This window comes from Microtus oregoni, unplaced genomic scaffold, assembly GCF_018167655.1.
Source record: "Microtus oregoni isolate MIOR12 unplaced genomic scaffold, Mior012 000004F_ref0000308, whole genome shotgun sequence".
NCBI lineage: Eukaryota > Metazoa > Chordata > Mammalia > Rodentia > Cricetidae > Microtus > Microtus oregoni.
The window spans coordinates 66,766,209-66,786,050 of record NW_024543063.1 but is presented as its reverse complement, the minus strand read 5'-3'; the positions used below and the strand labels follow the sequence as shown (position 1 = coordinate 66,786,050).

At 48.5% G+C, this 19,842-nt stretch overlaps 2 protein-coding genes across 5 annotated transcripts; one reads left to right on the top strand and one right to left on the bottom strand.

Annotated features, from left to right (window-relative positions):
* Window positions 1-716: 716 nt before the first annotated feature.
* Window positions 717-10,798, bottom strand: Get3 (guided entry of tail-anchored proteins factor 3, ATPase). Of its 2 annotated transcripts, XM_041650977.1 has the most exons (7): window positions 10,633-10,798; window positions 9,738-9,885; window positions 2,792-2,940; window positions 2,560-2,710; window positions 1,857-1,964; window positions 1,474-1,671; window positions 717-1,055 (listed from the first exon to the last, which is right to left on the bottom strand). In XM_041650977.1, the coding sequence occupies exons 1-7, from the start codon at window positions 10,791-10,793 to the stop codon at window positions 924-926; spliced, it is 1,047 nt and encodes a 348-aa protein (XP_041506911.1). In that variant the 5' UTR covers window positions 10,794-10,798; the 3' UTR covers window positions 717-923. The 2 variants fall into 2 exon arrangements, with proteins under 2 accessions (XP_041506911.1, XP_041506912.1); XM_041650978.1 differs by lacking the exon at window positions 10,633-10,798 and having other exon boundaries at window positions 2,792-3,005; window positions 9,738-9,845.
* A 1,373-nt stretch (window positions 10,799-12,171) lies between these two features.
* On the top strand, window positions 12,172-15,665 carry Trir (telomerase RNA component interacting RNase). 3 transcript variants are annotated; one of them, XM_041649409.1, is made up of 3 exons: window positions 12,183-12,581; window positions 14,929-15,006; window positions 15,251-15,665. In XM_041649409.1, exons 1-3 carry the CDS (start codon window positions 12,246-12,248, stop codon window positions 15,356-15,358), a joined length of 522 nt encoding a protein of 173 aa, XP_041505343.1. In that variant the 5' UTR covers window positions 12,183-12,245; the 3' UTR covers window positions 15,359-15,665. The 3 variants fall into 3 exon arrangements, with proteins under 3 accessions (XP_041505345.1, XP_041505344.1, XP_041505343.1); XM_041649411.1 differs by lacking the exon at window positions 15,251-15,665 and having other exon boundaries at window positions 12,172-12,558; window positions 14,929-15,005; XM_041649410.1 differs by lacking the exon at window positions 15,251-15,665 and having other exon boundaries at window positions 12,174-12,581; window positions 14,813-14,950.
* The last annotated feature ends 4,177 nt before the right edge of the window (window positions 15,666-19,842 follow it).

Below are 19,842 nucleotides of genomic sequence, written 5' to 3'. Positions count from 1 at the left end.
GGGAACCTCAGGAAACCTTCTCTGAAAGCATGTTCAGCCTAAGGGAACCCCTAACATCTTCTGGCTCCTGCCAGTCCTCATTAGTCCCACCCCAGGAGCGGCTGAAAGCATCCCAGGAAGGCAGGAACTTGGGGCGTGTTTGCAGATCTTTAATCCCCAGTCTGGCAGGCCCAGCCTCTGCCCAGGGCACCCACTAATTCCCAAACTAAACAGCAGGCGGTGTTGGGCTCACTGCCTGCTTAATCTGCTCCCTACCAGCCTGGGGCTGGCCAAGGGGCCTAAAGATTCCCACACTCTGAGCCTCTGCTTTTTTTTTTTTTCTTTTTTTTGTTGAGATAGGGTTTTACCTGTGTAATAGCCCGGGCTGACCTGGAATTCATTTTGAAGACCAGGCTGGCCTTGAACTCATAGCGATCCTGCCTGCCTCTGCCTTCTGAGGTTAAAGTTATGTACAAACACACCTGGGACACTCTGAGTTTTTAGGGAAGGGTGCAGATGCTTGACTATAGGCTTTGCAGCCCTAGAAAGGATATCTTTAAGACCAGGCTTCTCTTTACCCAAGACAGCCTCTTTCCACCGCTACCATAAACCTGCATCACCATAGGTTTGCTGCAGACAGATCCCTGTGTGTGAGAGGGAGTCAACTTTTGTACAGTGTATGATCTGTGGCTGTACACAGGCGCTTACCTATCCATGCCTCCATTAACAAGGAGTTATTTATGATTATTTTATTGAGGAGCGTGAGGCAGGGAGAGGTGGGGGGCATTGCAGCCTCCCCAGGCCCCACCAGGGGGAACAGACCCCCTCCCAACTTCCCACCTCCTAAGTGGCTCCCCCGTACTGTGGGGGACTTTGTGCAAACTCTGCCCCATGGGGAAAGAGGAGGGTGTAAAACAGCAGCAGCTGGGATGAGTGGTGTGGTGCTACTGGGTGCTGGGGGGCTTGTAGGGCTCCAGGAGCAGGGCAGAGAAAGTGTTGACTTTGTCGGCTCCCCGAACCTCGTGGGGTAACAGTGGCAGCTTCACAATGTGAAAGTCTTCATACAGGTCTTCCATCTGTAACCAGGTTAGAGAGAAGAAAGCAGAGATTAAGGGCAGAAGAGGTCTACAAGGGGTGACAGGTTAGGCAGAGGCCTCTTGATATGGTTAAGTGCGGTGGGGCTAGCAAGTCCAGGACACTAGATGTCATGCTTCCTGGTGCAGCTTTAGTCCTCTGGATACAGAAGGCTCGGGAGTAGAAGGTCATCAGGAGGCATAGAGGTCAGACAGGACTGGGGGCAAGGCTCTGCAGAAGAGTACTGCTAAGCACGTAAAAAGCCTCAAGTATTATCCTCAGTAAGACCAAAGTGTGCACACGCGTGTGCTTCTCACTCCCCCCGCCCCACTACTGAGCTGCAGGCCCAGTCCTCAGAGATAATAAGGAGTAAAATATACAGGATTCTTGGCTGGGCTGGAGCCGGGCAGGTGGGCACACCTGGTCCAGGTATTTGGCCTGGATCTTGTGGCGAGCCTCACACATCTTGCAGGGTTTTTCAGGGTCGGGGAAGACAAGCTGGTTGACGATGATGTTGTGAGTGTCGATCTTGCACTTAGCTAGCTCCTGGATCAGCCGCTCCGTCTCATACAAGGACAAGAACTCAGCGATGCACACACAGATGAAAGTTGTCTGCTCCTGTGGGCACAGGACAAGAGCAAGGGACACGTGGATGAAGATCGTCTGTTCTGTGGGCACAGGACAAGAGCAAGGGACACGTGGATGAAGGTCGTCTGTTCTGTGGGCATAGGACAAGAGCAAGGGAAGGGCCTAGCTATCCCCATCCTCAGGATCCTCTCACCACCTGCTGGATCACAACTCACAGGGTCCTTGAACTGTTCGCTAACGGATCGGATGACAGGCAGTGTCTCTTCTAGCTTGGAGGCCAGCTGGTCAGCATTCATGTCCCCAAGGCCCAGCATGTTGCACATCTGTGGGAATGAGGGGACAGGTTTGCCACCTTCCTGGGCCCATCAGGGGCTTGCTGAATACTGCAGCATCTCCAATAAAGGTGTGTGCCCTGGGGCCGTCTCATGGGGTAGGTCTAATTTTTAGTTCTTCTACTTTATGAGCAAATATGGCCAAGATATCCTACCTCCTGTCTTCTCGGTTTTTCCATCTCCACACCTTACCTCCAAGAGCTGCTGTGCTAGCTATGTGACCTGCCAGGTTTTTTAGCACAGATTGGTGCTAGGCACTAAGTAGATACCCAGCCGACATTACTGAGGCTGGAGGAAGGTACATGCATGTTCCAGAGATAGACAAGGGAGTGGTGATCCACAGAACCATTCTTGGACCCTCCATTTTTGTTTTTTAGTGGATGTGCTGTCAAAGTGAGCATTACAGTTGACGGAGAAGGAAAGGAAGACCCAGACAAGTGAGAAGATTCACTTGAGGTCACACTGCGGCCGTGTGTGGAGGGAGGCAGTGCACTAAACAGGGAGAGATGGGGGACCACGCTTCTTGCTCTGCCACATGGATCATGGCCCCTGGAAGACACTGAAAGCAGGAGTGTGTGGCACCGACCTGTGAGATAAAGGGGCTGATCTGGTTCTTGATCTGCATGAGGCGGCCCAGGCCCCGCTCCACGATGGTGGGAAAGTTCAGGAGTCTGAGTGTGTGGCCGGTGGGTGCTGTGTCGAACACTACCACTGAGAAATTCATGCCTTTCACCAGCCTGAGGGGAGATGAGGCTCAGGTTCACACCGGAGGCCCTCCCAGAGGAGGCAGACAATACACTAACCCCTCCCAGGCTTACCTCATGACCTCGGCATAGCTCATGGCCTCATCAATGCCAGGGAAGGCACTCATGGCCTCCTGCATCATCTTCTTGCCCATACTCAGCATGTTGTCTTCCTCGAAGAACTCATCGGGGAGCTCTGCCACGCCCAGGCTGGGGTCTATCTCCTGGGGGCCGAGGGGACCAGACTCAGGCTGCTGCGATGACGGACTCCCAGAGGGGGCCTCAACTCCTAGGTGTAGGCCAGAGGAAGCCCATGTAGGGCTCCAACCACATAGGATCCCGGGTCTGTCCCATCAATGGTTTAACCTTCACAATCAAGTAAGAAATTGCAAACTGGGACTAGGGGAGGCCCCAAAGATAAGCTGAGACCCAATCCCATTGCAAAAATTTGCATAGCTGTCTGCCACCCAAAATTTGCCTTCCCAATAGTTCCAACTATTTTCAGATCATGCCTCTAATATGGGTCATCATTGAATATAATTCTTCTATTAATTATTTATTTGTTTTTTTTTTGTTTTTTGTTTTTTGTTTTTTCGAGACAGGGTTTCTCTGTGGTTTTGGAGCCTGTCCTGGAACTAGCTCTTGTAGACCAGGCTGGTCTCGAACTCACAGAGATCCGCCTGCCTCTGCCTTCCAAGTGCTGGGAGATTTATTTGGTTTTACAAGACAGAGTTTTTTTGTATATAGCCTTGGCTCCTGGAACTAACTCTGTAGACTGGGCTGGCCTCAAACTCACAGAAATTCACCTGCCTCTGCCTCCTAAGTGCTGAGATTAAAGGTGTGAGCCACCAAAGCCTGGCTAATTCTTTTATTTTTTTTAAAGAAACAAATCACTATGGAGCGGAGGCTGGTCTTCCTCAAACTCCTGACTGCTGGGATTACAGGTGTGGTGTGCTCCACCAGTCATTGTCTGTGGCTCACCTGGGTCTTATTTCCTCTCCCTGCCTGTCTGCTGTTCCTCTTTGTCGTATTCTCTCTCTCTTTTTTTTTTTTTAATATTTATTTATTTATTTATTTATTTTGCAGACAATATTCTGTGTATGCCTGAAGGCCAGAAGAAGGCGCCAGACCTCCTTATAGATGGTTGTGAGCCACCATGTGGTTGCTGGGAATTGAACTCAGGACCTTTGGAGGAGCAGGCAATGCTCTTAACCACTGAGCCATCTCTCCAGCCCTGTCAGTATTCTCTTGTGTGTGCGCGCGCACAGGGGCGGGTTTGGGGGCAGGGCTGCTGATGGAAGAAACCAAGGGCTTCATCCAGGCTAGGCTGTGCTCCCATCAAATTATGCCTCCAGCCACTCACTGGGAGATTCTAAGCATGGGCTTTACCACTGAGCAATTCCCGAGGCTCTTAAAGGTGGCTTCTAGCTGGGCACTTGACCCCATGGCCCCAGCCTCTCTCTGCCGGGTAGATTTTATTTATTTATTTATTTATTTATTTATTTATTTTCGAGACAGGGTTTCTCCGAAGCTTTTGGTTCCTGTCCTTGAACTATGCCTGGTAGATTTTAGATAGGAGCTCTATTACTGAGATATGGCCCCAGTCTTAGCCTGCTCACTTACCCAGCCTAGGCTACATGAGAAGCTTCTGCCAACTCTCCTATTTTGCTGTTGACAAGCTCCCCACTCTACTTTCCCCTACCTCTTTGGTGTTGTTGCTTTGGGGACAAAAAGACACCTCATCAGTCATACCTGTCCCCATTTGCAATGACAGATCTCCAACAGATGTTTGAAAAGTCATACAATTCTGCCCACTATCCCTATTCCCTCCTCAAATGTCTCCTGTCTCATTCACTGTGGAAGTCCCGGCCTTTGCAAGAGAAAGAAGACCCTGGCTGGGCCCGGTGGAATAGGCTTGTAATCTCCAATACTCAGCAGAATGAGGCAGAAAAGCTGCAAGGTCCGCCAATGCTACTGAGTGAGCTAATTCTGGCTGTAAACTTAGTGAGACCTAGTCTGAAACCAGCAACATCAAAACCACAAACAAAACCGAGACGGCTCAACAAGTAAAGAAACTCTCGGGGTTGGAGAGATGGCTCAGTGGTTAAGAGCACTGACTTCTCTTCCAGAGGTCTGAGCTCAATTCCCAGCAAACACATGGTGGCTCACAGCCATCTGTAATGAGACCTGGCGCCCCCTTCTGGCATGCGGGCACACATGGAAGGCTGTACACATAATAAATAAATCAAAAAAAAACAAAACAAAACCTTTCTTCACGAGCCTGAAGACCTGAGTTCTATCCTGGAATCCACTGAAGAGAGAAGAAGCGATCAGTCACACACGTAACAATAACAAAGGAAAAGTAAAAAGGGCTGGGGAGTTTAGTGGTGAATCTATCCTAGTATGCACCAGGCCCTGAGTTCAATCTCTATTCCTGGGAAGAAAAATAAAAAGGAAAGTTGAGGGCTGGAGAGATGGCTCAGCGGTTAAGAACACTGACTGTTCTTCCAGAGGTCCTGAGTTCAATTCCCAGCAACCATATGGTGGCTCACAACCATTTGTAATGAGATCTGGTGCCCTATAGTCTGCAGGTATACATGGAGGCAGACTTTCTATACATAATAAATAAATAAATAAATAAAAAATCTTTAAAAAAAAAAAGGAAAGTTGAAATGCCACTGTTTTTTTTTTAAATATTTATTTATTATATATACAATAGTCTATCTGTGTGTATGCCGAAGGCCAGAAGAGAGCACAAGATCTCATTACAGATGGTTGTGAGCCACCATGTGGTTGCTGGGAATTGAACTCAGGACCTTTGGAAGAGCAGGCAATGCTCTTAACCGCTGAGCCATCTCTCCAGCCCCCGAAATGCCACTGTTTTAACACCTGCTCTGCCCCAGGAGCATCCCAGTTCCACACACTGCCTTCTGATTTCCACCCCTGGCAGAGCCTAAGCCCCGCTTGTGTGTGCTGGACAGAGCTTAGCTTTTAAGAATTATCCTTGCAGGGCTGGAGAGATGGCTCAGAGGTTAAGAGCACTGACTATTCTTCCAGAGGTCCTGAGTTCAATTCCCAGCAACCACATGGTGGCTCACAACCATCTATAATGAGATCTGGTGCCCTCTTCTGGCAGCAAGCATATATGCAGACAGAACACTGTATACATTCTGGTGCCCTCTTCTGGCAGCAAGCATATATGCAGACAGAACACTGTATACATAATAAACAAATCTTAAAAAAAAAAAAAAAAAGAACTATCCTTGCCATGCTATATCTTTCTCTACTCTGGAAAGTTCCAGAAACAATCTAATATGCTCTACCACCATTTTTCGCAGACAAACCCTTCCAAAGCCAGGCATGGTACTGTGGTCCTGCAGAATCAGCTGCTTTAGAGGCTGATGCAGGAGAACCGGCTGAGCCCAGGAGTTCAAGGCTAGTCTAGGCAGCATAGTTGAAATTCTGTCTCAAAGACTCCCTGTTTCTCTCCTGTAAGGTTCCCATTTCTCAGTTCCCATCAAGACAGTTACTATTTTCCTCATTAAACCAAAAACATGCAATCTTAAGAACTGGAGAGATGGCTCAGAGGTTAAGAGTACAGGCTGCGCAGGGCGGTGCTGTCGCATGCCTTTAATTCCAGCCCTCAGGAGGCAGAGGCAGGTGGATCTCTGTGAGTTTGTGGCCAGCCTGGTTGTCTGGTTTACAAGAGCTAGTTCCAGGACAGGCTCCAAAGTCACAGAGAAACCCTGTCTCAAAAAACAAAACAAAACAAAACAAAACAAAACAAAACAAAACAGTACTGGCTGCTGTTCCAGAGGACCCACGATCAATTCCCAAAAACTACATGAAGGTCCACCACCATCTGTAAATCCAGTCCCAGGGGATCCAACACCCTCGTCTGGACCAATTCAGTTGGTGCACAGACACACATGCAGACAAAACAGCAATGCAAAAATGAAGCAAAGGAGGAGGACCTGGGTCCTGCCTCAAAGTGATGTGCAAGACTTTGACTCCCCATGGGAATCCATTCTCTGAGGAGTGGATGGGAGGTGGGGTGGGGAAAGGTAGGAGGAGTGAGAACTGGGATTGGTATGTAAAATGAGAAAAGATTGCTTTAAAAAAAAAAATGAAAATGAAGCAAACCCAATCAATTTTTGGTAGGTGCCATGACACCATGACACAGGATCAGAAGTTTAAGGTCATTCTTGGCCACATATCAAGTTTGAGGCCACACATGATACTTTATCTCAAAAAACCAGAATAATGAGGATTGGAGAGAAGTCTTAGTGGTTAAGAATGTCTGCTGCTCTTGCAGGGAAGCACTCACACCAGGCATCTCACAACTACTTCTATCCTTAGTTCCAGGGGATCTGAAGTCTTCTTCAGGCCTCTCCAAGCACTGCACACAAATAGCACACGCCATACACAGTAACACATACATACACATAAAAGTAAAACAAACAGACAAACAAAAGATGGCTCAGTGGACAAAGCACTTGTGCAAGTGTGAGGTCTGATGTGGATCTCCAGAACCCATGGAAAGATGAACATGGTAACATGATTCTATAATCCCAGGGCTGCTATGTTGAGATAAGAGATGGAGAACCCACCGGGCGATGGTGGCGCACGCCTTTAATCCCAGCACTCCGGAGGCAGAGGCAAGTGGATCTTTGTGAGTTCGAGGCCAGCCTGGTCTACAAGGGCTAGTTCCAGGACAGGATCCAAAGCTACAGAGAAGCCCTGTCTCGAAAAACTACAACAAACAAACAAACAAACAAACAGAGATGGAGAACCCCTGGCAACTCTCAGGCCACCTAGCTTAGTGTATATAGCAGTAAACAAAGTGGAAGAGCAAACATCACTATCTGAAAATGTTCTCTGACCTCCATAGTGGCACATGGGTATGGGTGCATGCATACAAACATAGACACACACAAAACGAGAGAGAGAGAGAGAGAGAGAGAGAGAGAGAGAGAGAGAGAGAGGATGCAACCTGGGTAAATCCCTAGCCTTCTTGTAATCCAATTTCCATATGACAGTTAGACATGGATTTCTTTCTTTCTTTTCTTTTTTCCCCCTAGGCAGGGTTTCTCTATGTATCCCTGGCTGTCTTTGAACTCACTCTGTAGACTGGGCTGGCCTCAAACTCAAAGATCCACCTATCTCTGTCTCCCGAGTGCTGGGATTAAAGGATTGCACCACCATGGCCAGGCACTATTATATTTTTAGATAGGGTCTTACTATGTAGCCCTCTGGCCTCAAATTTGCAGCGATCCACTTGCCTCTCTCTAGTGCTGGGATTAAAGGCACGTGTCACCAGGCCCAGCCTGGTTCAGAATTGAGAGCGGGGAATGCAGCTGAGCACTGGGCTAGCATGCTGGATGCCCTAGGCTCCATTTTGGGTCTTTTTTTTTTTTTTTTCTCGAGACAGGGTTTCTCTGTGGCTTTGGAGCCTGTCCTGGAACTAGCTCTGTAGAGCAGGCTGGTCTCGAACTCACAGAGATCCGCCTGCCTCTGCCTCCGAGTGCTGGGATTAAAGGCGTGCACCACCATCGCCCGGCCTTTTTTTTTTTTGGTTAAGATTTATTCATTTATTATGTATGCAGTGTTCTAGGTCTGCATGTATGCCATCAGGCCAGGAGAGGGTGCCAGACCTCACTACAGATAGCTGTAAGTCACCATGTGGTTGCTGGGAATTGAACTCAGGACCTCTGGAAGAAGACCCAGTGCTCCTAACTGCTGAGCCATCTCTTCAGCCCCCTGGGTTCCATCTTAAACAGCAGCAGCACCACCACCACCACCATCATCACTCCCAACAACACAATAACAACAACAACAACAACGTGAGCATGGGGCTAGGGAGATGGCTCAGCAGTTAACAGTGTGTACTGCTCTTCCAGAGGACCCTCATTCAATTTCCAGTACCTACACAGGAGTAGGAATTCATACTGGCCTATAACTTCAGCTCAATGAAGATCTGATACCTCTGGCCCCCACACATATAACTAAAAAAATAAAGTTAATCTTTAAAAGAATAGCTTTCAAGGTCCAAATGAGGAGCAGAAGGACGGAGAACATGAGCAAGAAAGTCAGGACCGCGAGAGGTGCGTCCACCCACTGAGACGGTGGGACTGATCTAATGGGAGCTCACCAAGGCTACCTGGACTGGAACTGATGGAGCATGTGATCAAACCGGATTCTCTGAATGTGGCTGACAATGAGGGCTGACTGAGAAGCCAAGGACAATGGCACTGAGTTTTGATTCTACTGCATGGACTGGCCTTGTGGAAAACTAGTCTGTTTGGATGCTCATCTTCCTAGACCTGGATGGAGGGGGGAGGACCTTGGACTTCCCACAGGGCAGGGAACCCTGACTGCTCTTAGGACTGGAGAGGGAGGGGGAGAGGGAGTGGGGGGAGTGGGAGGGAAATGTGTGGAGGGGAGGAGGTGGAAAGTTTTAATAAATAAATTAATTAATTTAAAAAAAGAATAAAGAATAGCTTTCTTATAAAAAAAGAAAAACAAAAAAACGCCTATTAAACTTAGACTCAAAGTCAAACTGCTTGCTCAGCCAGCAACACTGCACACTGTGCACCGCCGGTTGGTCTTCCTCCTTTTCCTTCCCTTCCCTTTGTTTTGCTTAGTTTCATTTGGTCACCTTTCTTCCTGTTCCCACATGTCCCTCTGGGGGTACGCAAGGCAAAGAGTGACACCAAAAGGATGAGTATGCCAACTGTGAATGGCCTGGTGGCTGCTGGTAGGTATATGTCCCCAGAAGACTTTATGGTTGGAGCTCAGTGGTTAAGAGTACTGGCTGTTCTCCCTGAGGATCTGGGCTCGATTCCCAGCACCCAGGTATTGGCTCATAACTGTAACTCCAGTCCTGGAGGATCTGATACTCTCTTCTGGCCTGCCTGGGTATCACCCATGCACTCTGGGCAAAATACCTGTCTTTAAAACAAAATTAAAAAAAAAAAAAAAAAAAAGGTAGCTCAGCCAGAGCGACCCCAGCTTTACTTACCATAGCAAAGAGGTTGTCATAGCCTTTGACCTTGGTAGGCACCTTGGAGAACTTTTGATCAAAAGCATCTGAGATATTGTGGGCTGGGTCTGTGGAAATGATGAGGACACTCTCACGTCCTTTAGACAGTTGGACCGCCAGGCTGCAACTGAGCGAAAGAAAGGTGGGAAGACAGGAGTGAGGAGCCAGCTTTTTTGGTAGTGGGGTATTGCAGGAGATGCGAGGTCGGGCCACAGAGCCCTGGATCAGCGGGACCTTAAGAGCAAGGATGGGTCCCAGTGGGATCATGCCTTAATACTTGCAGTGATCACCACCTGACCTTCCTATTTGGATCGGACTGGTGTGCAATGTTCAGTTTACTGGTTCGGCCTGTTCAAGCACCTGCTTCTGCCTTTTTGGCCTGCAGTGGCACAGTCCAGATGTCCAGCGAGCACAGACAGCTTTTCCTCCCTCACTCCATTTGTTCAGGGACAAGTACTTCACCTCTCAATGGACTGAGGCACTGTAATCATGTGCTTTTTCACACCCTTCTACTCCTTCCCGCGCTGGGCATCAAATGGAAGGTTCGTCATACTATAACAGCTTGCATTAGTGTCCCTCCCTCTACTCTGAACTCCTGGGGGGTACTGTCCAGCCGACTGCGGTATTTAAATGCTCCTCTGCACACACCACGCGCTAATTCACAAGACCCAAGGAAGGATAATTCAACTAGGACACCAGACTTGCATTCAGGAGGTATCTTCAGCAGGCTGCAGTACCTTCCGCTGAGTACATCCCCGGAGAGCCCCGCTGAGCTCGCTCTGGCCCGCTCGGGATGAAAAAGCCGGTCCCCGTTCTCCCCTTCGTCCGGTGGTACATCCCACCCGTCTTCTTGGCCCCACTAGAGCCTCCTTACCTGCAGGTGGTCTTACCCACGCCACCCTTGCCCCCGACGAAGATCCACTTAAGGCTGCGCTGCTCGATGATGTTGCTAAGCGTGGGCTCCAGCGGCTCCACATCAGGAGCATCCTCGAACTCCTCTGCCTCAACCCCCCACCCGGCCACCCCCGCCGCCATCTTGGAGCCGGCTCACGTGATCAAGCGGGACGCGCCACGTCCCAAACACCTACAGGGGAAATAAGTCTGCAACATCCCTGTGGAGGCTGGAAGTCTGACTTGTTTTCCTCCTGCATTGACATTTACATTGACAACAGACGCTATGTTTTCACCGTTTTATGCCTCGAGGGCTCACCTTGGTGAACTTTTGTCTGTAGTTTTCTAAGAATTCCCCTGTCTTGTGAACATATTGGTATGACCCACAGCATTGCCCTTCACTGATTGGATCTTAAGTCTTGCGGCACTCTTTTTATTGGCTGTATCTTGTCTTACGTCCACTAGTCACGCTCAAGTCCCTGTAGGCGTCAACCCCTCTCTCTCTCTCCTTAGCAACCAGCCAAACATCCTGTCTATGCTCTTTGAATGAAGTTAGAGCAAGGGTGTCTCTTGGCTCGATTCTACAGGCTCAGTTTCCTGATGATCATTTCCCCATTACTTTCTATTTAGGACCTTAGCATCTCTTCTTGTCCGCCAGTCACTCAGTTGGTTGTGAGCCACCTAGCTCCTGTCGCAACCAATCACGAACAGACTGGTTAGTTGACCAAGGGTCGATAAAAGGCAAAAAGACTGCATTTGTGGCAGGGCATGCAGACTTTTGTCCTATCTGCCCGGAATACCCAAGCTGGGTAGGAATGATATCTGTAACAGTCGTCCTTGTAAAGAGAACTTTAATTTTCTGAAACTCTTGTTGCCCTTGGCGCTCTACTTCCCCCACCCCCTCCGTGTACACGTGTGTGCGTGTTTCAAGTTCAACAAATGCTGTTTGAATTCAATCCCTGTTCTCGGGAAGGAATACTAGGGTTGTTAATCCCTTAGTGCAGAGCCCAGCTCAGACTAGAAATATCTTGGGCTTCATTTGAGACAGGGCGTCTAGCTGCACGCAGCCAGCAGAATGCTTATTTAAAGGTACGAGATTAAATTCCGAGACAGATGCCCAACCTGGAGAAGCTTTCACTAATAGGAGGTGCCAAGTTAGATAGATAAGCTTTGTAGACCTAGTTAGGGGCCGCCCAAGTTCCCACGAGTCAAGAGAGCACAAAGTGCCCAGACAAGATTCTTTCAGCTAGAGTTCTGGCGACCGACTGGGATTGTGCATTCAGCCTTTAGAGGGGACCCGGGTCCCAGACGATGGTTCGATTCTAGGGGAGCTTCTGTCTGCTTAACAGATTCTCATGTCTGGCAGGATTAGGGAAATCCGAGGAACAGAAGGAAAGGAGCCCGACTTCTGAACCCGGCTTCTGGGTCGCCAGGTCAGAGCACCTTGGCTCCACCCAAGCCCCGCCCACTTGCGTTGATTTCTGGGAATCCGTCCTCTCTTCCCAGCATGCAGTGCTCCAGACGAAGCCAGTCCCGCGCCAAGCGCGCGATCTGAGAGCCTTTCCCGACGTTCCTTGCGCGGCACCTGGCGACAAAATGGCTGCCCGAGGGAGACGGGCGGAGCCTCCGGGTCGGGAGGCGCCCGGCCCGGCGGGCGGCGGCAGGAGTCGATGGGCTGAATCGGGGCCAGGAACGTCACCCGAGAGCGGGGACGACGAGGTGTCTGGCTCAAGTCCGGTGTCCAGCGGTGTGAACTTGTTCGCCAACGACGGCAGCTTCCTGGAGCTGTTCAAGCGGAAGATGGAGGAGGAGCAGCGGCAGCGGCAGGAGGAGCCACCCCCGGGCCCGCAGCGACCAGACCCATCGGCCTCCGCCGCGGCGGGCCCAGGGAATCCGAAGAGGAAGGGCGGCCCAGGCCCCACGCTCAGCTTCGTAAGGAGCCGCGGGGGTGGGGGCGGGCGCCGGGGCCCGTGTTGGCAGGGGGAGTCGGGCCCGGGAAGGGGCGTCATGGTCCAAAGCAGCCCTCCGTCGGGACGCCCGGACGGTCCCGGTCGCTTGCTGAGAATGTTGAACCTGGATTCCGGACGAGAGGTGTTTCTGGGCGTTAGTGGGAACACCCAGATCTTACTCGCGGAACCTGGGAACCGGGAAATTGTATTGGAAGCAGCACTCTGGGGATAGGGGACCTTAGACGCTAGGATTCCTGTTTGTTTTGTACCCAGACTTCGAATAGTGGGGACCCAAACACACAACTTGTGGGAAAAGGAGGGTACAAATTCAAATTCCGAGTCTGCTGCATTCGTTAAACTCAGACCACGGACCGTAGCCGGGCGTGGTGGCACACGCCTTGCAATACCAGCACTCCGGATTCAAGAAGACCGAGGATTCGAAAGTGAGATCCTGCCCTAATTAAACAAAACCAACCAACCAACCAACCACCAACAACAAAATGCAAATCACCGACTTTGTGGCCTTAGGAAGATCAGTCGATTCCTTTTTATATCTTTTAACTACTGTCGGTTTATTGAGCATCTTACTTTGTGCTGGGTATTCAGTGTTGAGTTTGACAGAAAACGTTGTTTGTTTAGAGCCTGGGTTGCCTACCCTGTTTTTCTGTAGTTCTAAATTATTGAAATTTCACCTTTGGATGTGAGAATATTCCTTAGAAAATTCAGACTCTTACAGAAAGAACGAGACCAGTGGTTCTCTATTGGGGACAACTCTCTTTACCCTCATTGGTAAAGTCTGTGGACATTTTGGTTGTTAAAACTCATAAGAGGAGATGCTAGTGACATCTATGGGTGGGCACAGGGATGCTGTTCAGTATCCTACAGTACATGGAATAACAAAGAATGATCTAGCTGAAAACGTCATGAGTACCAGGTTGAGGAGTTCTAGGTTAAATAAATTGGATATATAATTTTTGTTAGTTTTGAGCTTGCTTTGTCTCAGGTGTTGAGTTAGAGGCCCTGTAGTGGGAAGGAAGAAATGTTGGTTTGAAAATAACAGATCGTGGGTCAAATTCTGAACTCAACTGTGTGGTTTGGGGCAAAACTTAAGTTTCTTTAGCTCTTAAAAGGGTGTATGAGCCAGATAAGGTGGCACATACATGTAATCCTAGCACTGTGTAGGTTGAGACAGGAGGATTGAAGAGTTTGAAATCAGCCAAAGTTACATAGCATTAACCTATTTCTAGAAACAACACGAAAAAGTTGTGTTTGTGTGACTGGGTCCAGTACTGTGTTCCTGTAACCTCAGCTATTCTGGAGCTGAGACTGAGGGTCTAAAGTACAGAATGAATTCAGAGCCAACCTGAGCAACTTAGTGAGCCCCATCTCAAAAATAAAAATGAGATCTGGAGATGTAGCTCAGTCGTAGATTACTGCGAATGCTTGAGAGCCTAGATTACATCTAGAACTACACGAGAACAGGTGATGGGGGATAGTCACAGCAGTAGCTGATGCCTCAGTTGAAGGGTGAGGACAGGATGATGGCTTGGACACCCCCCCCCCCCCCGCCCCAGTTAAAGGGAGAAGATGGGATACCAGGGTTGAAATCCAGAGTAAAACTGTTCTTAGAGGGAGCAGGAAGGATCTGGGTTGATGTGACAGTCAAGAATAGAGGCTGAAATCTTCTCCAGCAATGGGAGCAGCAGTAGTGGTACTATTAATCCATATGCTCATGGCTAGCCATATAGTTATACCTCTAAAAAAGCCAGGCCAGATCAGGGCAGGAGAATTAGGGATGCGTTGTGGTTCAGGGTACTCCCACTGGCTTTGCATCATCTTACCCTGAGCATTGCTCTCTTGTTTTGCAGTGTGTTCTGTCCCTCCCAGAGACTTGTCTTTAATCTCTAAAACGGGGTAGTTATTACCTTTCCAATAGCATAACCGAATGTGAGAGCAGATAACATGGCCACAGCACTCTTTGTGTTGTGTATAAGGCTTGGTGTATAGTTGTACTCAATAAAGGTATTGCTACCTATGTGGTCCCTGCCAGGACAGGGGGAGGCCTGGGCAGAAAGAGTGAGGACAGTGCCACTCCCCAGAAAGGTGAGCACTCCTCTGCCCCCTGGGAGGGTAGTCTGGGGCCCAGGACTGCCTGGGAATGGCAGCCCAGGGCAGGTGCTGAGTCGAGTGTGCTCCTCTCTGATTGCTGCGCAGGTCGGCCGGCTGGAGGAGCTGGGCGAGGCGTCGCTAGGAAGGTGTAGTGGGCCTCAGCACCGCCAAGGGCGGGCCCGGCTCCTGTAACCCTTGCAGTCTTCTGTCCCTTCACCCAGGTGGGCAAGCGCAGAGGCGGAAACAAACTAGCCCTCAAGACGGGAATAGTAGCCAAGAAGCAGAAGACGGAGGATGAGGTGAGTGGGCTGGCTAGGGGTGCCACCCCAACTGTCTTGTCTTTCCAGATTCAGGCTTTGGATGGGTGGGTCTGGTAGGGTGGGAGGTCCCCCAGATAACCTGCTTCTGTTTATTTTCACCTCAAACCCACTGCATTTAGGGGGACATTAAGGATGGGTTAGCTGACTCATTGTGTTCCTGACTCTTGTCCCAGCTGCTTCATCATCTGTCTTCCAACTGGTCCTCCCCTCTTCGACCCCACAGGTATTAACAAGTAAAGGTGACGCATGGGCCAAGTACATGGCAGAAGTGAAAAAGTACAAAGCCCACCAGTGCGGTGATGATGATAAAACTCGGCCCCTGGTGAAATGACCCCTTCCTGGGTGCTCACTGCCTGGGACTCTCTGCGATGTACATAACTATTTAATGCGGTAATGGCAGCGGCCTTCCTGGAGGACTGATACACAGAAGGAAACCAAGGCGCTTCTCGTGGCCGCAGACCATTCTCCAGGACTCTTTTTTTACCTTGAGCACTTGCCTCCTGAGACTTACTAGACCAGTGGTTTACTGTCCCCTTTCTTCCCACCACCTCGCTTTCTCTGGCTCTGTCTGTCTCTTCTCGCTGTCTCTCCTTTTAGCAGTCACTTCTGAGAAGTAAAGAACCTGATTTAGTGCTGGAGTTGTGTGCTCGGTTTGTCATCTTTGCGATCTCCAAGCTAAGACTTTGCCCACTAGTGGCTACCATGTCTACCAGTGCTGGAGTGGAGCCTTTGTGAAGGGCAGAGGGGAAGGTTCTGTAGGCAGGGGCACATGCTGCCCGTCTTATACTCAGGACATCTTTCTTCCTTTTTTAGTAACTGTGACACTTAAAGGCCTGTCTTGTTTTTGTTTTGAGACAGGGTCTTAAGTATACAGGGTTTGCCTCCTGCCTTGGCAGCATGGTATGGACTTGTACTACCTTCCAAGTCTCCTCACAGTCTCAGTTTAGCTGTGACTTGGGGTGTACTTAAGTGTGAGTGTGCTTGCCCAGAGCACATAAGGTGTGTTCAGTCTCCAGCACTCCACATTTGTGCAGTGCACTAATCTTACGTTTTGGTTAATACAGAGCTGCTATTTTATTTATTCCCCAGGTACTAACTAAGCATATATGCCAACGCTGTTCTGGATTCTAGGGACCAGAGCTTTAAACAGCCTACATTTTTCTCTGTTGTTACAGGAGACAGATGGGAAGAAAAGGCATGGCTTTTTGGGTGGTGACTACTAACAAGGATAGAACAGAGGCTTGTTGCAGAAGGGGATGTCTGTTTTAGACCACTTTATATTTTTGGTTGTGAGCAGAGCCTTTAATGGCTTATATATCTCTCCAGCCCACATGTCACTTTTTTGGTTGCTGTTGTTTTTTGTTTTTTTGAGACAGGGTTTCTCTGTGTAGCTTTGGAGCTTGTCCTGGAACTGGCGCTGTAGACCAGGCTGACCTTGAACTCACAGAGATCTGCCTGTCCCTTCGTGAGTGCTGGGAGTAGAGGAGTGTGCCACCACTGCCTGGCCATATGTTCCTTTTTCCCCCCTCCCCCATATGTTCCTTTATTTTTACGTGTTCAGTTTTTGCTTGCATGTATGTCAGTGTACCACATGCATACCTGGTACCTGTGGAGGCCAGAAAAGAGCAGCTGATTCCCTAGAATCAGAGTTACAGCTGGTTAGTTATGAGCTGCCATATAGTTGCTAAGAACTCAACCTGGGTTCTATAGGGGAGCAGCAATGCTTTTTAACAGATAAGCCATCTTTCCTGCCTCTTTAGGTGACATCTGATCAAAGTCTGGAGGGAAGGAGGTGAGAAGAGGAAGTGTCTTAGTAGAGATCTCAAGACACTATATAAGGATAAGTTTTACAGTAGCAAACTCTGATGGTTACTGAGGAAGGACAGATAGCTGTGGTCCAGGAATGTTGAGGGGTGCCCCAGCCTTTCGTTAAAGCAATCTGAAGGCACTGTGTTCATTCATTCACTCAGTTAACAAATACGATGTACGAACTGGACATGGTGACTCATGCCTTTGATCTCAGTGCTTGGGAGGTGGAGGCAGTGGATTGGGAATTTAGGGTATCCCTTGTCTCATGTAGAGTCTCCCCAAAACCACATATAAAATGTAAAGTTGGTCAGGATTGACAGATTGGTAAGATAACATTTGCTCTAGATTTCAAAGATGGCAGGACAGTCTGTGGAAGGTCCTCCAATGCAGAGGTAACAGCAGGTATAAAGACCTAGGGGTCTTCAAAAGAGGGGTTGGGTGGGTTAATGATAGGGGAGCAAACACAAGCTAATGGGGTCAGCTGTGGCTGTCTCCTTGGAAGCCAGCAGCAGTGGATCTTAAACACACACAGACACAAGTAGGTCACCGCTACAGCAGCTTGGCCTCTATTCTGGAGTGTGTCAATAAGCAGGGCGAGTTGAAATCCAGGCCCTTCTCATCGCAGTCTAGCCAGATGTGCAACCTAGGAAAAGCAAAAGGAAATTCAGGTACAAGTTTGGGTGAGTCACAGCCCTCTTCTGCTGCTTTTTGTGCCTGTTAGCTGTTTCTATAGATCACTTATCCTTTTTATTTTATTTTTTTTTAATATTTATTTATTTATTTATTATATATACATACAATATTCTGTCTGTGTGTCTGCCTGCAGCCAGAAGAGGGCATCAGATCTCATTTCAGATGGTTGTGAGCCACCATGTGGTTGCTGGGAATTGAACTCAGGACCTTTGGAAGAGCAGGCAATGCTCTTAACCGCTGAGCCATCTCTCCAGCCCCCACTTATCCTTTTTAAAATTGATTTTTTTTTTTCGTTTGTATGTCTATATCTGCCATATGTATACAGATGTGTTAAATCCCCGGGAGGTGGAGTTAGAGCCAGTTGTCAACCACCTGCCAAGGGTGCTAGGAACTGAACTCTGGTCTTATGGAAGAACATTTAGTGCCCTTAACCCCTGGGCCATTTCACTACTCCATCACTCAACTTTTCCATGGCTTAGGTCTTCTGTCCATTTATTTTTGGTCATTTGAGACAGGTTTTCTTTTTGTAACCCTGTCCGTCCTGGAACTCACTATGTAAACCAGAAAGGCCTTCAACACAGAGAGATCCACCAGACTATGCCTCCCAAGAGCTGAGATTAAAGGTGTATACAAACACATGGCTTTATGGGAGGAGGCGCTTGAGACAGGGTTTCTGTATGTGGTCTTGTGCTGTCCTGGAGCTTACTCTAGACCAGGCTGGCCTTGAGCTCACAAAGATCCCTTGCCTCTGCCTCCTGAGTGATGGGATCAAAGTGTGTGCCATTGTAACCGGCCCCACACCTGACTTTCTTTTGTCTTATTTTTAAAGATAGGGAAGCATTTTTAAATTCAAGTTGTAAAGAGCCAGGACTGGGGTATATCTTAGTGATGCCAGGCATTTGCCTGGCATTTGAGATCCTCATCACTACAAAAAGCAAACTGTGTGTGTGTACACACATACACGTGTATATATATGTGTGTGTGTATATATATAGTTTATTATTAAACTGCCTTCATTGGTTCTCTGAGAGAAGTTAGCTTATGTTGTTTACAGGCTGTATTCTACAGTTCTGGATGGAAACTATTTTTTTGGTGCATGCTGGCAGGCACACTAACATTGACCTACATCTTGGAGGCCTTGTTTAAAAATTAGACTGAAGCTGGAGAGATGGCATACTGGTTGTATTTGCTGCTCTTGTAGAGGGGTTTGGTTCCTCTGGAGCTGTTGTTGCAGGTGCTTCCTTGTTGCCAGATTGTAAGTCCTGGGGACTGAACTTGGGTCCTCTGCAAGAGCAGTGCATGAGGCTTCTTTCCAGCCCTTGCTACAGTTGTTTTTAAACTATACGTGTGTGTGTGTGTGTGTGTGTGTGTGTGTGTGCGTGTGCATATTTCTACTATGGCACACATTTGGAAGTCAGTGGACTTCCTTTAGTCATTTTTCTCTACCATGTGGGATGGAACTCAGGTTGTTTAGTGTGGTGGCAAGTACCTTAATCTGTTGAGCCATCTTTCTTTCCAACCTCTCCTAGAACAGTTTTTGAACGACTGCTATGGAACCCAAGGCCTCATCTGTGTTAGGAGACCACTCCAGAGACCATGAATAACTAACTACACATTCTAAACACCAAAGTGTTTATGTTCTCCCTTCAGATTCAAAGTTGAACGCAAGTTGAATGCTTTTAGTTGAACTCAAGTAAATATTGGGTGCCTTAGGCCACTCTGAGAATTGCATAGGAAAATACTGTTTGGAAACCTCATGACAGGGAATAAATGATAAAGATGGGAGAACCCAGTAACTCAACTGTAGTTATCCAGGAGGCTGATGTAGATGGTTTTAAGACCAGCCTGGGCAGTAAAAAGTACACTGTATCAAAACAGCAAAAAACAGGCCAGGAAACTTGTTCTGATCCAAAATCTCTTGTGGAAAAAGGGAAGAGACTGCTACTAAGCTAGTGTAGTGGTCACTCAGGAGGCTAAGGCAAGAAGACTGCAAGTTGGAGGCCAGCTTGGGCAACACAGACCCTGCCTTAGGAAAAGAGATTTTAATAAAGGGCCAGTGAGATGGCATGGTGGATCAAGGAGCATCCTGAAGACCTGAGTTCCTAGGACCCACGTAGTGAAAACCAGCTGTGCAAGTTGTCAAACAAGCCATTTGAACACAAACATATTTAAAAAGTACTAGTCTCCATTCCATACTCTCTCCACATGGCCTCTACCTGGAGTCAATGCCCATGTTTGATCAAACATTTCACCCCCCACTCCAAAAAAAATGATGAAAAAAAATTCCCAAAAGTTAACCTTTCCTGGGTGGGG